The sequence below is a fragment of the Dromiciops gliroides genome, chromosome 3, assembly GCF_019393635.1.
Source record: "Dromiciops gliroides isolate mDroGli1 chromosome 3, mDroGli1.pri, whole genome shotgun sequence".
Lineage (NCBI taxonomy): Eukaryota > Metazoa > Chordata > Mammalia > Microbiotheria > Microbiotheriidae > Dromiciops > Dromiciops gliroides.
In genome coordinates, this window is record NC_057863.1 from 604,071,126 (window position 1) to 604,092,251 (window position 21,126).

The 21,126-nt window shown below is 43.1% G+C and overlaps 2 protein-coding genes and 1 long non-coding RNA gene across 3 annotated transcripts; all 3 read right to left on the reverse strand.

The window, feature by feature from the left end:
• Positions 1-2,049: 2,049 nt before the first annotated feature.
• LOC122750241 lies at positions 2,050-10,096 on the reverse strand. The gene is made up of 2 exons (XR_006355733.1): positions 9,972-10,096; positions 2,050-2,150 (listed from the first exon to the last, which is right to left on the reverse strand). It is a non-coding gene; the product is annotated as an uncharacterized LOC122750241 (long non-coding RNA).
• On the reverse strand, positions 3,141-3,553 carry LOC122750240 (60S ribosomal protein L30-like). Its single transcript, XM_043996912.1, has one exon. The coding sequence runs from the start codon at positions 3,486-3,488 to the stop codon at positions 3,141-3,143; it is 348 nt and encodes a 115-aa protein (XP_043852847.1). The 5' UTR covers positions 3,489-3,553.
• A 1,654-nt stretch (positions 10,097-11,750) lies between the features above and the next one.
• MED18 (mediator complex subunit 18) lies at positions 11,751-15,546 on the reverse strand. The gene is made up of 3 exons (XM_043995495.1): positions 15,440-15,546; positions 13,011-13,096; positions 11,751-12,390 (listed from the first exon to the last, which is right to left on the reverse strand). The coding sequence occupies exons 2-3, from the start codon at positions 13,081-13,083 to the stop codon at positions 11,837-11,839; spliced, it is 627 nt and encodes a 208-aa protein (XP_043851430.1). The 5' UTR covers positions 13,084-13,096; positions 15,440-15,546; the 3' UTR covers positions 11,751-11,836.
• Positions 15,547-21,126: the final 5,580 nt, after the last annotated feature.

The following is a 21,126-nucleotide window of genomic DNA, read 5'->3' on the forward strand; positions in this document are numbered from 1 at the left end:
CCAATTGCCTCACTTAAAATTAAAAAAAAAAAAAAAAAGAGATAGTTTAAAAAAAATAGAGCACCAGCCCTGGATTCCGGAGTACCTGAGTTCAAATCTGGCCTCAGACACTTGACACTTACTAGCTGTGTGACCCTGGGCAAGTCTTTACTGCCCTGAAAAATAAACAAACAAACAAACAAAACACACCTGCCTGGCCCTCAAGAGGGTGTGTTCTCAGAGGGTGTGAACTCTGATCTCAACACAGGACCACTCTCAAGTCCAGTGATGCTAGCCAATTAGCTCGAAGCAGTGTGTAAGGACCACTTCTCAGGATGCAGAGAAAGCTTCCACTCTCAGTTTGGCTCTCAGACAGGCTCTTGGTAGAGGACTTGGGGGAAGAAGCAGGCCAGGCTGGAGCTTTAGGCTAGAGAGGCCTTTTCTTAACTTTCTGACCCATGTGTTCTCTTTTTACTAATACTTGGTAAGCTTTAATAAATGCTCAATGCCCCAAACTGGTGCTAAAGTTTCTAATTTATAAGTAACAAATATATTAGAAACCCAGCTAATTTTCCCCAAACTTGGGACAGAAATAAGGCGACCACACATTTAATTTTACTTGTCACACACAGCCAGTAAATGTCTGATGCTGAATTTGAACTCAGGTCCTCCTGACTCCAGAGCCTGTGCTCTATCCATGAAGCCAACTAATTGCCCCTTTGTGGGGGAATGGGGGGTGTTGTGAGGAAAGTCACCTAATCTCTGTCAGTTTTCTTAACTAGAAAATTGGGGAGAGTAATAGCAACCACTTCCCAGGTAGGACTTTAAGCTTAAATTTAAGCTTTTAATTTTTTTTTCTTTTTTCTTTTTTTTTTTCTGTTGTTTTTTAAGCTTTTAAGTTTTTTTTTTCCCTTGGGTTTTTGTGTGTGTGTGTGTGTGTGTGAGGCAATTGGGGTTAAGTGACTTGCCCAGGGTCACACAGCTAGTGTTAAGTGTCTGAGGTCAGATTCAAACTCAGGTCCTCCTGACTCCAGGACTGGTCTCTATCCACTGCACCACCTAGCTGCCCCTAGTTTTAAAGTTATTAAAACTTAAAAACTTAGGGGGCAGCTAGATGGCGCAGTGGATAGAGCACCGGCCCTGGATTCAGGAGGACCTGAGTTCAAACCCGACCTCAGACACTTAACACTAGCTGTGTGACCCTGGGCAAGTCACTTAACCCCAATTGCCTCACCAAAAAAACCCAAACAAAAAAAACTTTAAAATTGCACTAAGACCTTTGAAATGCCATTCACAGAAGTAACTCAAGAAGGGGGACTCTTGGGCTACGGACCATGGCAGCATCACTGTGTCACTGCCTGAGGTCATTTCTGGAATGATAACTATTCAGAGACATAGTCTGACTGGACACTAATCTCAAACTGACTGTTTATGAAAGCTACGTGACAGAGCATGTGTAGACCGTAGAGGATGCAGTGCTGGACTCTGAGTCAAAAAGACCTGGGCTCAAGTCTTGTCTCTGACACATCTGAGCTGGGTGACCTTTGGCAAGTCATTTAACTTCTTGGTGATCCAGGAAACTTCTCATGTAAATTAGAGAGCAGGGGATGACCAGAATTAGTAAAGGGAGTTTTCTTACTGGGAGTTCCCTACCTCATTGAAAACACAGGTTGACCTTTCCCCCTAATCCCCTCCCCTCCCCAAGAAAATGGACATATGACAAGTTGGGAAGCCTGCGAACAAGTGTCTTGGGCATAGGACAGAACTCACTTGTTGTTCAGTTGTATATGGTCCTTCGTGACCCCATTTGGGGTTTTCTTGGCAAAGATACTGGAGTGGTTTGCCATTTCCTATTCCAGTGGATCCATTTTGTCAGGCAATCAGAGGTTAAGTGACTTGCCCAGGATTCCGCAGCTAGGAAGTATCTGAAGCTGGATTTGATCTCAGCTCTTCCTGACTCCAGACCCAGTGCTCTATCCACTAAATCACCAGCTGCCTCCCATAACCCACAAATACCGTTAGCTCCGTTTAAAGAAAAAACAAACAAAAACAGATCAGTAAAAATGTAGATACTAGTCAAGAAAAAAAAAATAGATTTGAGTGCCTCAAAAACAATAGCTATGACAAAAGGTACAAAGATTCGTAGGAAGGGTTCTGCTGTCTTCAGTAACCTGGAAGAAACAACACATCAATCAGTGCTGCCTCACACATTCTGTTCCTGTGAATAATTACAGATGTGCACCTAATAGCTTGTCATAGATGCTTAGATATAGCAGAGAGGTGAAATCCACCTCTGGGGAGGAAGTGCCTGCCTGGTATTTGTAATATGCCGCTTGTTGCTTTGAGGTTCCTGTTAAGTTCACCTCCCCAGATGAGCGAGTTTCCATCGGCTTTGTTCTTCTTTGGCCATAGTTACCCGTGTATTTCTTTACCTAGACAGTCAATAAGCATTTATTAAGCACCTACTATGTGTCAGGTGCCATGGTAAATAAAGGGGATTCAGGGGCAGCTAGATAGCGCAGTGGTTAAAGTGCTGGCCCTGGATTCAGGAGTACCTGAGTTCAAATCTGGCCTTAGATACTTGACACTTACTAGCTGTGTGACCCTAGGCAAGTCACTTAACCCCCATTGCCCCACAAAAAAAATAAAAATAAAAATAAAGGGGATTCAAAGAAAGGAAAAAAAAACCCAAATATTTCCTGCTTTCAAGGAACTCATATCTAATGGGTAGACAATATGTAAACAAGCTAAAGACAGGATGAATAGGAAATAAATCAACAGAGAAGGCTTTGTATATGTTAGATTTTTATGTGGGACTTGAGGGAAGCCAGGGAAGGAAATGCCTACTGGTCATTTTCCTAACAGAGAAGAGATTTCCAAAGCAGGACTATACGAACTTTGGCCACAAGTCTAATTCTTTTCTTTTCTTTTCTTTTTTTTTTGGGGGGGGTGAGGCAATGAGGGTTAAGTGACTTGCCCAGGGTCACACAGCTAGTAAGTGTCAAGTGTCTGAGGCCGGATTTGAACTCAGGTCCTCCTGACTCCAGGGCCGGTGCTCTATCCACTGCACCACATGGCTGCCCCCAAGTCCAATTCTCTTCTTCTTTTTTTTTTTTTTAAACAAGCTTTGGCCAGTTTATTAAAGAATACTTTTGTACAGTTTACTTCTCACTGGTCTGTTCTGGCCTGCTTCTAATGATATCAGAATCACCTGGATCAATGATAGCCAGTGTACAAAGTCTGTAGTACTTCCCCCATGCTGTACCCAATTCAGTGTTGTTGCCACTGTAGTGATGTACGCCAGTTTTGGCCAACATAGCGTAATATCCAATCTCTGATTTCCTCAGGGCTGGGCAGTTGTTGGCCAAGATGACCAGTTTGGCTTTGCCTTGTCTGATCATTTTCAGGGTCTGTTTGTAGCCTAGCACGTATTTGCCGCTTTTCATCACCAGCTGGAGCCTCGAGTTGATGGACTCCAGCGACTTTTCCGTCTTCTTTGCGGCCACCATCTTCCTGCCTGCGGTGCGGGAGGACCCTCAGCCAGAGACCTGCCGCCAAGATGGCCGGGAAGCGAGAAAGGCTAATTCTCTTCTAAAAATCTTTGGGGAAGGAGGTTTGCCAGCCTCCCCACTTAGTCTATTTTCATTTTTGACTTCTGCCTTCAGGAAGTTACTGATTCTAACAAAAATCTACTTAAGATCCTATTCACTCTTCAAGGGCCCACTCAAATCTCACCCACTATAAACATGTTTTCCCCAACAATGACACTGTACAGATTCAAATCTTTTTTTTTAAACACCTGCTTTAGAATTGCTTTTGAAGCAGAACGCCCATTCTTTTGAGGGCCCTCAAAAAAGAGGGAACAAAAGAGGGGACAAATCTTTGTTCTCTATGAGGGTGGATTTGATTCTTGAAAAGTCAATTGGATGAATCATGCTGGGGATTATTTAGGCATGACTATAAGCGAACAGGTTTTATTATCTTGGGGGCTGGGAGGGGGTAGTCAGCTAAGCTTATGTGCTGTGACTCACACAAGATACATCATCTCCCATCTCCAAGCCTTTGTACTCCTGCTGGAAGGAACTCCCTCCACAGCACCTGGGGCCTCCTCACCCTAGAACATCCATCTGTCCTTGTGCCCTCCTTTTTTTTTTTTCTGGGGCAATGGGGGTTAAATGACTTGCCCAGGGTCACACAGCTAATAAGTGTCAAGTGTCTGAGGTTAGATTTGAACTCAGGTCCTCCTGAATACAGGACTGGTGCTCTATCTACTGTGCCACCTGGCCGTCCCCTGTCCTTGTGCCCTTCTTACCCTGGACTATCCCTCTTTCACACTGACCCTCTTTTCCCACTGGTGGGTTTCTCCTAGCACCTCCATTTTGGGGAGGGGTCCAAGTCTGCCAGCTTTCAACTCTTCCTGGCTCAGGTTTTGACTTTCTGGACTTTGATTCCATGCCCCCAAGCTGCTAGTGCCCCCCCCCTTAAAATTACCTTGTGTTCATCTTGTATATATTCGTATATGAATGCCTATTGTCTTCCCATTAGAATGGGAGTTCCAGAACTGTTTCACTTTTGTCTTTGAATCTCCAGCATTTGGCACAGGGCCTAGCACACAGTGGATATTTAAGAAGGAAATGGTTGTCAATCAATTCTGAAAGCCATTCTTAAGGAGCTCCCAAAATGTTCTTTGTCTCTTTTTGATAAGTGGCAGCATCACTGGAAAAGGTACATAGCTCCCCAAGGTGCTTACTATGCAGAACACACATTTCACAGAATTCAATTCAATAAACATTTATTAAGCACCTACTGTGTGCTAGGGATAGGGCACTAGCAGATGACCAGTTTCTCCCACTCCCCACAAGAAAACCGGTGTGGTTCTGATTCCAAGGACAATGCTTTCTCCCCTGTCTCTATTTGGTTTTTTTTGGCAGGGCAATGAGGGTTAAGTGACTTGCCCAGGGTCACATAGCTAGTAAATGTCAAGTGTTTGAGGCCGGATTTGAACTCAGGTCCTCCTGACTCCAGGGCCAGTGCTTTATCCACTGTACCACCCAGCTGCCCCTCCCCTGTCTCTAAAATGTCTCCTGGAGTGACTGCTTTGAAGGAAAATACTTGTGGTGCTGTGGAAAGTGTGTTTGTCTCTGGAGTTAAGAGGGTCTGGGTTCAGGTCTCAGTTCTGCTGTCCACCACTACTTGTGTGTCTTCTTCACAGGGTCATTTCAGCTCTCTAGGCTTCAGTTTCTCATCTATAAAATGAGATTGCAGATTTGGAGCCAAAAGAAACATAGGAGGCTGTTGAGTTTAACTCCCGAATTTGACATCTGAGAAAAGTGAGTCACGGAGAAGGTGAGCGAGGACCACAAAGCAAATAAAGATCTAAGAAGGGACTGGAATCCAGGTCTTCTTGATCCGATCCCATGTCCACGGTCCCATCTACTATACCACGCTACTTCTCAGATGCAGTGATCTTTCTCAAGTGTTTGGGCTCGATGACCTTAAAGGTCCCTTGGGGTTCCAAATCTGTGATCCAGTAGTAAGTATCCTTTAATAGATCTACAAATTCATCAATGTGAATTTTCTTTCCCTCCACCAGTGGAGACTTACCATCCCTCTAGGCATTCTCATCCCATAAACTCTAATTTGTGTTTTTCAATGAATCTTCTAAAGAGAATCTCCCAATGAACTGGAGATCTTCTATCTCTTTCCATGGATACTGTCTAATTCTTGCCCCACATTCATATTACATGACCAGCCCATCTACTGGTCCTACGTAACCCATAAAGCAAATTCAGAATGATGTTTGCTATTTTTTTTTTCTAGAAAATGAACTAGGTCCCAAGACTTGCTTTCATCTTCAATCTTTTTCTTTCCCACTCCTATCTTCTTGCACTCACTGAGCTGTGGCTCTCCCCTGATAACACGAAGCTTCCCTGGAAATCTCTTCTAACACAGGTTACACTTTCCATTCATTCCCACCAACTCAGTAGTGGAGGTGGGGCTTCTGGAATACTCTTTGTTCCCCACTGAGATTTCCAGCTCACCTTTTGGCACCATCATTCAGTAACTTCTCCTCCTTTTAGGGTCACTCAATCTATATCGACCATCCAATCAAAATTCTACTTGCTATTGTCTACTGACCTTCAGGACATTCCCCTTTTTTTCCTCAATGAGTTCAGTTTCTGATTCACAGTTATTCCTCCCCAATTCCTGCCCTCATAGTAAAGGACTTCAACCTTCTTATTGATACTCTCTTTCTTTTCTTTCTTTCTTTTTTTTTTTTTTTGGTGAGGCAATTGAGGTTAAGTGACTTTCCTAGGGTCACACAGCTAGTAATTGTTAAGTGTCTGAGGCTGGATTTGAACTCAGGTCCTCCTGAATCCAGGGCAGGTGCTCTATCCACTGCACCACCTAGCTGCCCCTCTGATACTATCTTAAACACCCTAACCTTCCAGTTCCCCAACTTACTCATTTCCCATGACTTATTCCTAGGTTGCTTAATGGTTAAAATGCTGGGTCTGGGAGTCAGGACCCGAATTCAAATCCAGCCTGAGATACTTGCTGTATGACTTTGGGCAATTCAATTAACTTCTGTAAGCCTCAGCATTCTTAACTGTAAAATGGGGATAATAATAGCACCTACCTCTCAGGGTTGTTGTAAGCATCAAGTGAGGTAATAATTGTAAAGCACTTAGCACAGTGCGTGGCACATAGTAGATACTTTCCTTCCTCACATCAGATACACAGAAAGATGGTCATATAAGGAAATGATCTTGCTATCACTATCAGATGGACTACTTCCGTGTTCATGAACTCTGAAATTCCCTTATCTGGTCAGTCTGTTGTCATGCCACCTCTCCTTCTGCTTTACAATGCCCCATTCTTTATTCTTACTGTAACACCTTTAATCCCTTAGTTCTTTCCCAGGCCATCAGTTCTACTCTTTTCCCTTCCCCATCTGGACCCTGGGCGAACAAGTTGAGCTCCGTATTGTATTATTCTCTTGAGTCCCTTGCCCCCTTACCCTATCAGTGAATTTGCCCTGCCTCCGCCTTGGATTACTCCCACTGCCCACTGCCTGTGCATGTGTTGCTGCATGAAGCTGGAGAGAAATCATAAAACCGTGCCGACTGGGCTCACTACATGATTTATGTTATAGAATCTCAAACTAGGTCCTCAACATGATAAGGCAGTAATTGACACCTTCACAACAGTGGTTTATCTAAACTTTTTCGTCCTTCCTTAGACTTCTCATAGCTCCTCCCATCCTCCCAGTTGAGAACCTGTCCTCATATTTCACGGAAAAAATGAGGCCATTTGCAAGAGCTCCCTCTTCTCTCCTCCTCTTCATTTCAAATTGCCAAGATGTCTTCTAATATCTCTTCCTTTGCCCTGTCTCACACAAAGAGGTGGTCCTTCTTACCAAGGCAAACTCCTCTCCATTCACAAGGGAAAACCATTCTGTTTCATCTTCTCCTGAAGATTGTCCCTTTATCATTCTTACTCATTTCCAATCTGTCCCTGTCTATTGACTTATTCCTTACTGCCTACAAACAGGCTCATGTCTCCCTCATGTTCTTCTTTTTTTTTTTTTTTTTTGTGGGGCAATGGGGGTTAAGTGACTTGCCCGGGGTCACACAGCTAGTAAGTGTCAAGTGTCTGAGTCCGGATTTGAACTTAGTTTTTCCTAAATCCAGGGCTGGTGCTTTATCCACTGCGCCACCTAGCCGCCTCTCTTCTTTTTCTTTTTCTTCTCCCTCATCTTCAAAACCCCTCACTTGATCCCTCTATCTCTGCCAGCTATAATTCCTTATCTCTCCCTTTTGTGGTTAGTTCCTTGAGAATGCCATTTACAAAAGCTGCCTCCACTTTTTAACTCTCTACAGAATGGCTTCTGACCTCCTCATTCAATCGAAACTGTCCTCACCTAAGTTACGGATGATCTTGTAACTGCCCAGTCCAATGACTTTTTCTCAATCCTGATGCTTCTTGATCTCTGCAGTTTCTGACACTTAATTACCTTCTTTTCCTTGATACTATCTTCTTTCTAGGTTTTGGTGACCCTGCTTTCTCCTGGTTTTCCTCCTATCTATCTCCTTCTCAGTTTCCTTTATTGGTTCTTCACGCAGGTCATGCCCACTAACTCAAGATGTCCCCTAGGGCTCTGTGCTGGGCCTTCTTCTCTTCTCCTTTACTGTTTCACTGGTGATCTTATCAGTTCCCATGGATCTTATTATCTTCTTTGTGCTGATGATTCTCAGATCCATTTATGCAGCACTACCTCTCTCCTGACCTCTAGTCTCACATTTGCAACTACCTATTTGATATCTTGAATTGCAGAGCCCTCTTGAACTAATGGAATCTGAAATCAAACTCATTATTTTCCCTCCCCAAACAATCCCTTCTTCTAACTTCCCTATTACTGTCAAGGGTACCAATGTCCTGTCACCCATGCCCACAAGTTAGGTGTCATTCTTTTTTTTTTTGCAGGGCAATGAGGGTTAAGTGACTTGGCCAGGGTCACACAGCTAGTAAGTGTCAAGTGTCTGAGGCCAGATCTGAACTCAAGTCCTCCTGAATCCAGGGCCAGTGCTTTACCACTGTGCCATCTAGCTGCCCCCAGGTGTCATTCTTGATTCCTCACTCTCTCCACCCCTGACAATCAGTTGTCAAGTCCTATCGTTTCTACCTTCATAACATCTCTTCTATATATTCCTTTCTCTTCTCTGACACTTCCACCACTCCAGTTCAGAACCTTATCACCTCACACTTGGATTAATGAAATAGCCTGCTGGTTGGTCTTCCTGCCATAAGTTCTCTCTATTACAATCCATTCTCCACTCAGTTAACACATTAATCTTCCTGAAGTATAGGTCTGACCATGTAAGACCCCTACTCCAGTGGTTCCCCCATCACCTCCAGGATTAAATATAAAATCAAATTTGGCATTCATTCAATGTCCTTCATAACCTGCCCCCCATTTACTCTGTGACCCAATTTCACAGACCTCTTTGCTCTTCCTCACACATGACACTCCATCTCCCAATTGCAGGCATTTTCACTGGCTGTTCCCCTGGCTTGGAATTCTCTTTCACCTCATCCCTGACATTTAGCTTCCATCAAGTTCCACCCTTCAAGTCCCACCTTCTACCAAAAGCATTTCCCAACGCCCCTCAATCCTAACACCTCCCTCTGTTGATTATTTCCAGTTTATGCTGTTTATATCTTGTTTGTGTATATAGTTGTTTGTGTATGTCATCTCCCTCATTACAATGTGAGCTCCTTGAGAGCAGGGACTGGCTTTTGCCTTCCTTCACATGTCCAGTGCTCAGCACAGTGTAGGGCTTAGAACATGGTGGAATCTTATTAACTGCTTATCGACTTGATGGTCACTTGTGTAGAAAGCCAAAAACCCAAACACCCCAATTACAGTCTATTCTTACTAAACACCAGGGAGATGATTCACGTCCTGTCTATCTCAATTCACCACTACTCTGTTAAACAGCTGTCACTGCATTCTACCTCTGGGCATTTTAGGACAGGTGGATGGATGTTTGTTTCCCTGAGCTGTTCAGTGACTATAACAAAATTTCAACCAGTTAAACCACCTCTCCTGAACTTGACTTTCCTCCACTAGGAAGGGAGAAGATGAGTTTCCTGCAAGGTCACCAGTATAGAAAGGGGGTGTGTCCAGGCTAGGGTGACCAATCTGGCCCCATGGTTCCTCATAAACACTTTATTGCTTGTTTGAAACTTCTAACTAATTTCAGTTATAATGGACAAGATGGTTATGATTGGCTCACTCGGTTGACAAGGAAATCAGAGTACCAAAACCTGAGCAATTTGTCCAAGGTGAAAGAAAACCTCAGTGGCAGGGATGGCAATAGAGCTTAATTTTTCCAAATCTGCCTCATATTCTATTTGTTGAGCCACAACGCTTTCAATCTGACTCATGAGAAAACCTCATTGAAACCAGTTCAGACAGGAAAGCTTACCTTTGAGACTACAGCTCAGCATTCATTCAACAGAGATCAACACCTCTACTATGTGAACAGTACAGTGCCAGGTAGGCTGTGAGAAAGGCAGAGTATAAAACAGTTCCTGTCCCTGAAGAATGGACCAATGAGCTGGAGAGACAGAATACAAAAAAAATTTTTTAAAGTTTGATCTATAAGGTGTTTTATGAAAAAGGGCCAAAAAAGTGGAACAAATTAAGTGCAATCTAAGTTCTGAGATGGGAAAGATCATTGTTATTGTGGGCCACTAGAGCTAATCCATAAATCATTAAGTGCCCTCAAGGTGCCAGGCACTATGCTAAGCACCAGGGAAACAAAAAGGCAAAAGGCAGTCCCTGCCCTCAGGAAGCTTCTTCTCTCCAGGGTAGGATCCAAGGAGACTAGGTACTAGGGACAGAGCAGGAAGCAGGGTTTCTCAGAATATCAAAAACTCAGAAGATGGGGCAGCTAGGTGGCACAGTGGATAGAGCACTGGCCCTGGATTCAGAAGGACCTGAGTTCAAATCCAGCCTCAGACACTTAACACTTACTAGCTGTGTGACCCTGGGCAAGTCACTTAACACTAATTGCCTCACCAAAAAAAAAAAACCCACCAAAAAACCCAAAAAAACCTCAGAAGATATAGAAGGCTAGGGGCCAAAGCACAAGCTTGGAATCAGGAATGTTGGCAAATTACTGACTATCCACTTTGGCATTTGATGGTTACTCTGAATAAATAAAAAAAAATAATAATGAACTGGGAAGGAGAGAAAAGAAAACAAACAGCCCACCTCTCAGCGGTAAGGCATTGGACTGTCAGATGCAGTCACCTGGAGAGGTTTTTGCATCATCAATTTCCTTGGTAACAAGGGAAGATTTGATTTGGGAGATGGGGTCGGCGGAAGGAATATCCAGAAGTGATTCTGACTTGAAAATAATGAGCATTCAGAAAATATTAAAAATAAACATTCTTCACGTTAATGACACGATGAGTTATCCCTGCTTTTGGCCTCACACAAAGTGTAGATTTCTGCATGTTTCTTTGGTTGGTAACAAACCTGCCAATGGTTAGGGCAGAAATAGGATGGAGATTTAGAAACTATGGACCCACTGTTTTCCATGTTATTTTTTCATATGACATGCACTCACTGCCTTTGGTCTTTTTTTTTTTTTTTGCCCTAGGTCTTAGATGCTCTCACTCAAAATTTTAATGGGGAAAAGCTGAGTTAGTAGCTTTCCTTTGTCTGCAAAAAATTGCTTTTGTTCACCCTCTTTTTCCTGTTCTCACAGAAAAGGGTTATCAGAATAAAATCGGATGACATTTTAGGTCAGATCTCACACCATCAAAATGGCACTGCTAAATATCGTTACAAGGGTTTTGTTTTTCTTTTATATTTCCAGAAGAGGGAGAAAAAAAAATAATGGTTTGATAACTGAAAAAACATTTTTTTTAAACTGGCACTGCTAAGTAAAAGAATGAGCTAAGTGAATGGCACAAATTAACTGGAGTTTTCATTATGAAGAGATACAAGCAAACTATGCTGAAATCTCCAGAAAAAGAGGTTTGAGCTCCAGAGCTCGGTTTAGGTCCTAGGACCCTTATTCTTTTTTTGTGAGGCAATTGGGGTTAAGTGACTTGCCCAGGGTCACACAGCTAGTAAGTGTTAAGTGTCTGAGGCCGGATTTGAACTCAGGTCCTCCTGACTCCAGGGCCAGTGCTCTATCCACTACACCACCTAGCTGCCCCTGAACCCTTATTCTTGAAGTAAAGAAGTCCAATTTATGTTGCTCAAGGATATTTATTTAGAGTCTTAGTTTGTACAATGCAAAACACCAGATGCCAACGTCAGGCAGTCTATTTTTTGTCACATTAGCCTTTTGGGGTCTATCTTCTCCAAGTGAACCAAAGGCTTTAGTTGTTCAGCAAAATTTCTCATGTCATCAGAGACCATGTCCTGTCCCGCTGGTGCCACAACACTTAGCTCCACAAGATAGGAGAGGGACAGGGCCTCAGTGCTGTCAGTGTTTCCAGGTATCAGGATGCGGAAAATCTTGTACACCATGATTTTCATGATACCTTTCCGAAACAAGTGGCCCTTGGCAACAAATTCATGGTCCATTCGGAAGCCCATCTCCATCAAGAAATCGGTCAGGTTCTCTGATGTGGCAATGTCTACACAGTTACGTACTAGGGCATGGCGGTTCTTGTCCCCCATCTCAGGCTGTCCGAGATAGCGCAAATGCCAGGGTGCTCCTGTCTTGTCCATTGATCTCCGGGCCCTTAAAACAAAAGGGCTAGCTTGTTGCCCCTTTAAGAGGAACACCATTTCATGGTCCAGAAAAGTCTCAGGCTCCATGTTGTCACACAGACCACGCAGTCGATGAATGAGGCTCTCCAGACTGTGATCCAAAACACTTCCTAAGGGGAAGGAAAGCATCACAGAACCTAATTTTTCACTTTCACCAGGAAACTAAAAACTGAAGGGGCACGACTGAGGATGAGAAATCCTAAGAAGCTCCATTCAACCCTGAATGTCATTCTGGCTTTCTATGTTTCAGATAACCATCTATAAAATAGAAAAACAACTTTTAAAAAGCACTACTTTGGAGGCAGCTAGGTGGCACAGTGGATAGAGTACTGGCCCTGAATTCAGGAGGACCTGAGTTCAAATCCAGCCTCAGACACTTAACAATTACTAGCTGTGTGACCCTGGGCAAGTCACTTTACCCCAATTGCCTCACCAAAAAAAAAAAAAAAAGGCAAAAAAAGCACTACTTTAGAGCCCTTAGAGACCATCTACTCTAATCACCCCTTATGAGTCAAGAGGACGTTGAGCCCGAGGCTATTCAACCTTTCTGAGTTTGAGTTTCTAGAGCTCATCTAAGGTCACAACCACCCAGAGGCAAAGCTTCACCTGGAGTCCAAGTTTCCACTCTAGAACCATGCCATAGCTGCCTTACCTTCTGGCAAAAATGTTCATCATAATTTATGAAAAGAGGACAAAGTGAGTGACATAACTAATTCCCAGGCTGACTTACCCTGCAATAGATACTCCATCATGTTAATAGTGCCACCTGTTACTGGCATCATGGTGACTGGAGGTGCCTCCATGTTGTCGGCTTCCCTGGATGATAAGAAACAAAAGAAAATCTGATTCGGAAGGGATGGTCAAGAGAGTGTGGGGTACACTGATGGGAAATCACTTGTTGGACAGGGCCACCAAATAGTACTGAAGAATCACTGTGTTAAGGGCTAAAATTCTAGCTAAACTGTCTAAAATATCTAATGAGTGGTCGCCAATAAATTATAAGCCTTAGCAAGAGTTAGATTTTTAAGCATTTATTAAGGAGAATAAGAATTTGGTAAAGAGAGAGAGAAAGGCCTAGATTCCTATCTATTAAAGGGAGAGCACATTTCTAGCTCCGCTCTCCATCAGAGCCCTCAGGCAAGAGCGTGAGACTGAGCGCCAATCTCTTCCTTCCTCCTCCCACTAGCCCGAGTCACTTCCTGACTCCTGGTCTTGCCCTCAAAGACCTTCGCTTCATGGGCAGAACTCTTCTACAGTAAGTCTCCAGCAGGTGGCGTCATTCCAATCGTTACAACTGGATTACAGAAGTGATAGGACCTCACAGATCACCTTGGATCACCTTGCCCAACTCCCTCATTTTATATAATTTTAAAGTAAAAACATTGGAATAAAATTAAACCGGGGCAGCTAGGTGGTGCAGTAGATAAAGCACTGGCCCTGGACTCAGGAGGACCTGAGTTCAAAGGAGGACCTGAGTTCAAAAGCGGCCTCAGACACTTGACACTTACTAGCTATGTGACCCTGGCCAAGGCCAGGCTTGACCTTCATTGCCCCACCCCCCCAAAACCAAACCAAACAAAGCCACTCTTAAAAAAAAAAAGCAAAGAACTAAGTAATCGAAATAATAAAAAAGAAATAAAATTAAACCACACATAAAACCATAAACTTCATTTTGAGAAAAAAGCATATATCACTTTTTCTTTTTTTGGGTGGGGCAATGAGGGTCAAGTGACTTGGCCAGGGTCACATAGCTAGTAAGTGTCAAGTGTCTGAGGCTGGATTTGAACTCAGGTCTGCCTGAATCCAGGGGGTGCTTTATCTATCGTGCCACCTAGCTGCTCCCATATATCACTTTTAACAAAATAACTGAAACATCTTGTCTTGTGTCCTCATCTTTTTTTCCACTTTTTCTCATTTTTATGTGTTTGAAGTTACATTAGTGTATATGTTGTTCCTATCCTGCTTTCTTCTCTAGGTATCCCTTTATAGAAGTTCTCCCACATTTATTTAAACATTCTATATTTGTATTTTTATAGTACAATAGAGCACATTCTGCTTGAAGTCAGGGGACCCGTGTTTGAACAGTGGCTCTGATACTAGCTACTAGCACCATGGGTGTATAATCTAACCTCTCTTAGTCTAAGTTCCCTTGTTTATGAAAAGTCAATGACAGGGCAGCTAGGTGTCGCAGTGGATAGAGCACCGGCCCTGGATTCGGGAGTATGTGAGTTCAAATCCGGCCTCAGACCTTAACACTTACTAGCTGTGTGACCCTGGGCAAGTCACTTAACCCCAAATACCTCACTAAAAAAAAAATAAAAAAAATAAATAAATAAATGAATAAAAGTCAATGACAACTCTCCATACCCACCTATGAGGGCTATCACATAGGAAGTGTTTTGTAAACATTAAAAAGTTAAATACCGGTTATTATTACTACCTGCTTTTGCATTAATAACATAGTGATAATAATAGCTAGCATTTATGCTTTACAAATAACACATCTGATTTTCACAACATCTCTGGGAGAGGGTGCTATTATTATCTCCATTTTACAGCTGAGGAAACTGAGGCAGGGAGGTTCAGTGACTTGTCCAGAGTCACACACTAAGTATCTAAGATAGAATTTGACCTCAGGTTTTCCTGACTCCAGGTCTAATGCTCAGTCTTTCCTCATTTCTTTTATTATAGTTTTTCTCATATCCCTTTCTCTTTAGTGGGTTAGGTCTGAGTCTCTTTTCTGCTTCCATGACACTCTAATTTGCATTATAATATGTCTTCATGTCATTTCCCTTCTAATAAGGGTTGTTATTTTTCATCTCTAGCTACAGTACCTAAAAGCCCCTCCTACACACAGAAAGCTCTTGATACCGGCATGAACCCCGATCCGCAGACGGATGCTCTTTCAGGCCGCCCCTACCAGCTTCTCCCTCCCGCAGCCACGAGGGGGGCCGGGCTCTTAAAGAATACCCGAGGACAAACCACGCATGCGCCGTAAGAAGCGCGAGGCTTGGCGCATCCCGACCCCTCAGGGCTGAAGAAGTTGGGGTTCCAAGACCAGGCCAGCTCGCGGGGAACTTGGGATCGACTCCGCTGCCCACAGCCCTGGGGCCGAACTCCCTCCCCCTCCTCGCCCTTTTCCCGGAAACCCAGACGCACCGAGGCCCGAAAGCCCGCGGTCCTCGATCGAAATCCTAGTGAAGCCGCAGCTGGCCGGACCTCCCTCCGGGTGACTAAGCGCGAGCATGCGCACAAGTCGGCTTTGTTTTTCCACCGGAAAGGGGAGGGCATGCGCAGTGTGTAGCCGTGGTGTACGGAAGATGGCGGCCTCCAAAGAGAGTGGCCTGTTAAAGGCGCCATTCAATTTGTAGCCTCCTAAGAGCGCAAGATCTACAGCTTGAAAGGGACAGATCTTACTGGTCATCTTATTTGACAAAGGAGGAAACTGAGGCTTAGAGGGGAAGAAACTTTACCCGCGGTTCTTTTTTTTTTTTTTTTTTGCGGGGCAATGGGGGTTAAGTGACTTGCCCAGGGTCACACAGCTAGTAAGTGTCAAGTGTCTGAGGTCGCATTTGAACTCAGGTACTGCTGAATCCAGAGCTGGTGCTTTATCCACTGCGCCACCTAGCTGCCCCTCGCGGTTCTTCTTTAAAACCAGGACTTTTTCCTCTACAATATCCAACATTTATTAAGTGCTTGCTGTATGCAGGTTGGGCCAGCAGTCCAATTGCTCAGCTGGATTCCGAGTCAATGAGATCTGGGTTCAAAAATCCTGCCTTGCACACTTACTCACTTTAATTCTAAATGAGCCTTAGTGAGCCTCCGCCAACCAGGTTACCTTATACAAAGGCTGACTGTCATCTGGTAGGGGGAGCTCCCGCATTGAAGAAATCAGAGATCCTTGTACTGCCTGATGAGTCCCATTGGGTAAGCCTCAGATCTCTCTTAGGGGAAATAAAACATAACCAGAGCAACCGTCCTCTGTCCCGGGGAGGTCACACCTGCCGTTTCTGAGCTCCAAGTATATCCCCTGAAACAAAGCCACCTCACAGTTCAGTTGGCTAATGTATCACTTTGTTAGTTACATTTGACCTAAGTTTTGTTATCTTTTAGTGTTGTCTTGGTTTACACGGGTGTCTGTGTATCCTGCTGCGACCACTTTGTTCACTTTCCATCTTTTCATCAATCTTTCCATATTTCTCTGATTTCTTCATATTTGTCCTCCCCTACAGCACAGCAATATCCATTACATTCATACATTAAAGTTCAGTCATTCCACAATGGACACATTTTGTTTCCAGGCAATTTTTATAAATAGGACATCCAGTATATCTTTGTACTTAGAGGTCTTTTCATACTATCCATAATCTGCTTGGGAATATGCCCAGAAAAAAAAGGTCTGACATTCTGCTGCCACCCAATTTAAGCACTCTTTTTTTTACATTTAATTTTAATTTTATTTTTCTCAATTACATGCAAACACATTTTTTAACATTTGGTTTTTTTATTTTAAATTTCATATTTTTCCCTCTCTGTTGTTCCTCCCCACTTCCTTAAGAAGGCAATCAATTTTTTATAGATTGCACATATGCAGTAATGCAAAATATTTCCATATTAACCATATTGCAAAAGAAAACAGAACAAAAAACCAAGAATAATAAAGTTTTTAAAAAAGGTACATTTTGATATGCATTCAGACTCCATTAATTCTTTTTTTTTCTTTAGTGAGGCAATTGGGGTTAAGTGACTTGCCCAGGGTCACACAGCTTAGTAAGTGTTAAATGTCTGAGGCCATATTTGAACTCAGGTCCTCCTGACTCCAAGGCCAGTGCTCTATCCACTGCGCCCCCTAGCTGCCCCCAATTTAAGCACTCTTGACATCTTCCCCCATTCTAACAGCTTCCTGAATAGTCTCCTTGCCTCCAGTCAGTCAACATACATTTATGCATTTTTTACAACTTTTTTTCAACATACATTTATTAAGCACTTACTATGTACCAGGCACTGGATAAAGCAAAAATATGGTCCCCGTCTTTAAGGAATTCACATGCTAATGGGGGAGACAACATGCAAACAAGTATGTATTTACAAAATATACAGGGGAAAAGGTAGGTAATTTCAGAGAGAAGGCACTAAGAATAGGGGAGATTGGGAAAAGCCTCTTGTAGAAGCTGAAATTTTAGCTGGGTCTTACAAAACAAAACAAAAACACAAAAAATGCAAGGGCAGCCAGGAAGTAATGGTAAGGAGAGAGAATTCTAAACAGCCACTAAAAAAACAACCCAGAGACTAGAGTTGGAATATTGTGTGAAAGGAACAGCAAGAAGGTCAATACTGCTAGATAATAGAGTATGAAGTGGGAGGAGGATTGAGTTGGAAAGGCAGGTTGGGGCCAGGTTGTGAAAAGCTTTAAAAGCCAAATGGAGGTTTTGATGTTTGATCCTAGAGGCAATAGGGAGCCACTGGACTTTACTAAGTAGGGGGTGATGTGGTCAGACCTATGCTTTAGAAAGATCACTTTGGGAGCTGACGAGCAGATGCAATGGAAGGGGGAGAGATGACCAGAAAGCTGTCCTAATAGTCCAAGTGAAAGGTGATGAGGGTATGCACTAGGGTAGACTAGACTTAGCCACAGATTGGATATGTGACTGCCAGGAAGGGATAGGGGATGACACACCGAGATTAGACACCTGGGTGACTGAGAGAATGGTGGTACCCTTGACAGCAATAATAGGGATGTTCAAAAGAAGGGGTATGTTTGAGGGAGAAACATCATTTTGGTTTTGGAAATGCTGTTTTTGATAACTATAGAGGGGGTGGCTAGGTGGCGCAGTGGATAAAGCACCGGCCCTGGATTCAGGAGGACCTGAGTTCAAATCTGGCCTCAGACACTTGACACTTACTAGCTGTGTGACCCTGGGCAAGTCACTTAGCCCCCATTGCCCCGCAAAAAAAAAAAAAAAGATAACTATAGGACATGTTTGAGATGCAGTCGGTGTAGTGGTATACCTCCCACTGGGGAGGCTGAGGCTGATGAATCACTTGAGGTCCAGAGTTCCGAGTTCTAGTAGAGCTAAAGCTGATCCAGTATCCCCATTAAGTTTGGCCCCTAGGAGTGAAGGGCCACCAGGCTGTCTAAGGAAGAGTAAACCAATACCAGTCAGAAACAGCAGTTCAAAACTTCTGTTTTCAACAAATCATAGAATCACGAAGGGATAGAATAAGATAGAGTTACTCACGGGGCAGCTAAGTGGCGCAGTGGATAGAGCACTGGCCCAGGATTCAGGAGGAGTTCAAATCTGGCCCCAGACATTTAACACTTACTAGCTATGTGACCCTGGGCAAGTCACTTAACCCCAATTGCCTCACTTAAAAAAAAAAACAAACAAAAGAGTCAGTTGGTGATACAAAATGAGGTCAGGTGAGAGATTACAGCTAAATAGATAGATTTGAGAATAATGAGCATAGAGTTAATCATTGAACCCTTGGGAGCTGATGGGATCACCAAGTAAAATAGTATAGAGGGAGAAGAAAAGAAGACCCTGAAGCTCTGACTTCGATACCTACAATTAGTGGGCATTACCCAGAGGAAGATCCAGGAAAGTGGGAACAGACAGATAGGAGGAGGACCAAGTCACAAAAACCTAGAGAAGAGAGTTTATGGTTTGAGGGGAGCTGATGATCACCAGCGACAAAAGCTGCAGAAACATAAGGAAAGATGAAGACTGAAAAAGCCATTAGATCGGGCAATTCAGAGATCATTGGTAGCTTTGGGGAGAGCAACTGTAATGGAAAGCTGAGACTGGAAGCCAGATTTCAAAGAGTTTAGAGGAAAAACAAAACAAATGAATGAATGAATAAATGAAAGGAGGAATGAGCAAATAAATGAACAAATAAATAAAAATATAAAATGAATAAATATATAAATAAATAGATAGATGGTAGATAAATAAATAGAACAAAGAAAATACAAGAGGAAGGAAGTAGAGGTACCGATTGTAGACAGCTTCTAACTGTCTCCATGTGAGCTACCGCCAAAATAATCTTCCTAGGGAACAGTTTTGCCTGTATTTCTCCTCTGCTCAAATACTCTTCTTCATGTGCTCTATGTTCCAGCTAAACTGGACTGCTGGATGTTTCCTGATCTCCTATTCTGCCCAGCCTTCATGCATCCCAATAAACCATAGCCCACACCTGGTATATATACTTCTATAATCTTGCACCATATTTATCTGGGCACTTTGGATATCCTTTCAGAAGATGATCAGTTTCCTGAGGGCAGGGACTGTGTTTTTCATTTTTTAAGTTTTTATTTATCCCTAGCATCTATCACAGTGCACTCACTGCACATAGGTGGGAGGATATGAATGGAATATGTTGGATTGATACGAATTCAAATCCTGATACTTGTTCTGTGACCCTGGACAAATCACTAAACTCTGACCCTGATAATAATAAATGTCAGGGTTTGTTTTTTTTAAATTACTTTTGGAGTCAATATAGGGTTAAATGACTTGCTCAGGGTCACACGGCTAGTAAGCGTCTGAGACTGGATTTGAACTCAAGGCCTATTCTCTATCCACTGGGTCATCTAGCTGCCCCATGTCAGTTTTTGTTAATAAACATTGATTGATGGTTGGTAGCAAAAGATGTTTCCATTCAATAAAGCATTTATTAAGAGCTCATTATATTCGAGGCACTATGCTCAACACAGGCACAAAGAAAAAATGACATAATCTCTGCCCTCAGAGAGTTTACATTCTACTGGGGGGGGGGGGTGTATATAACACATACAGGGGAAAATAGCAGTCTGATAAGGGAAAGAACTCTAAGAAGCTAGAGGGGGAATGGTGGTCAGATAAGGTTCCCAGAAGGAAGTGGCTCTGTAACTAAAGCTTGAAAAAGAAAGTTGTTTGGAGGAGACCCAGGGTGATTGGGATTTGTCCCAGGCTATGAAAAGAGGAGGGTGAGGAATAAGCAAAGGCACAGGAGCTAGAGAATGAATGCAAGGTGTGTTCTAGGGACAGTAAATAAGCCAATCTGCCTAGGTGCACAGTATTTGTATAAGGGAGCAGCTGCAGATAAGACTGGAACAGGTAGGTTAGCACCAGTTGTGGAAAGTCTTAAATGATTGGCAAAACGAGATGTTTGAACTTTATTTTGCAGGTAGTCGTTGAAGGTTTGGTAGGTTTTTGGGTTTTGTTTTTTGTTTCCAAATAAAGGAGCGATGTGGTATAAGTTGTGTCTTATTTAGATGAGTCTGGGGGCAGCTAGGTGGCACAGTGGATAGAGCACCGGCCCTGGATTCAGGAGGACCTGAGTTCAAATCTGGCCTCAGACACTTAACACTTGCTCGCTGTGTGAGCCTGGGCAAGTCACTTAACTCTCATTGCCCTGCAAAAAAAAAAAAAAAAGATGAATCTGGTAACTTGTGTAGGATGGATCAAAAGGAAGAGATACTAGAACAGAGGGAGAACAGTCAGTCATTTATTAAGTGCTTACTGTGGGCCAGGCAGTGTGCTAAGTGCTAGAGATCCAAAGAAAGGCAAGTGCCTTCCTGCTCTCAGGGAGCTCACAGTCTTTTGGGGGGGGGGAGTATGTAAACTATGTAAACAACATTGGACAAACAAGTTATATACAGACAAATTTTAGAAAATTATTAATAGAGGAAAGTCACTATTATGAAGAGAAATTGGGAAAGGCTTCCTGTAGAAGGTGAGATTTGGGCTGAGACTAAAAGGAAGTTGGGAAAGCCAATTAACAGAGATGAATGAAAAAGAACATTCTAAGCATGGGCGACAGGGAGAAAGTGTTGATTGGATATTCAATGAAAGCAAAAAAATGTA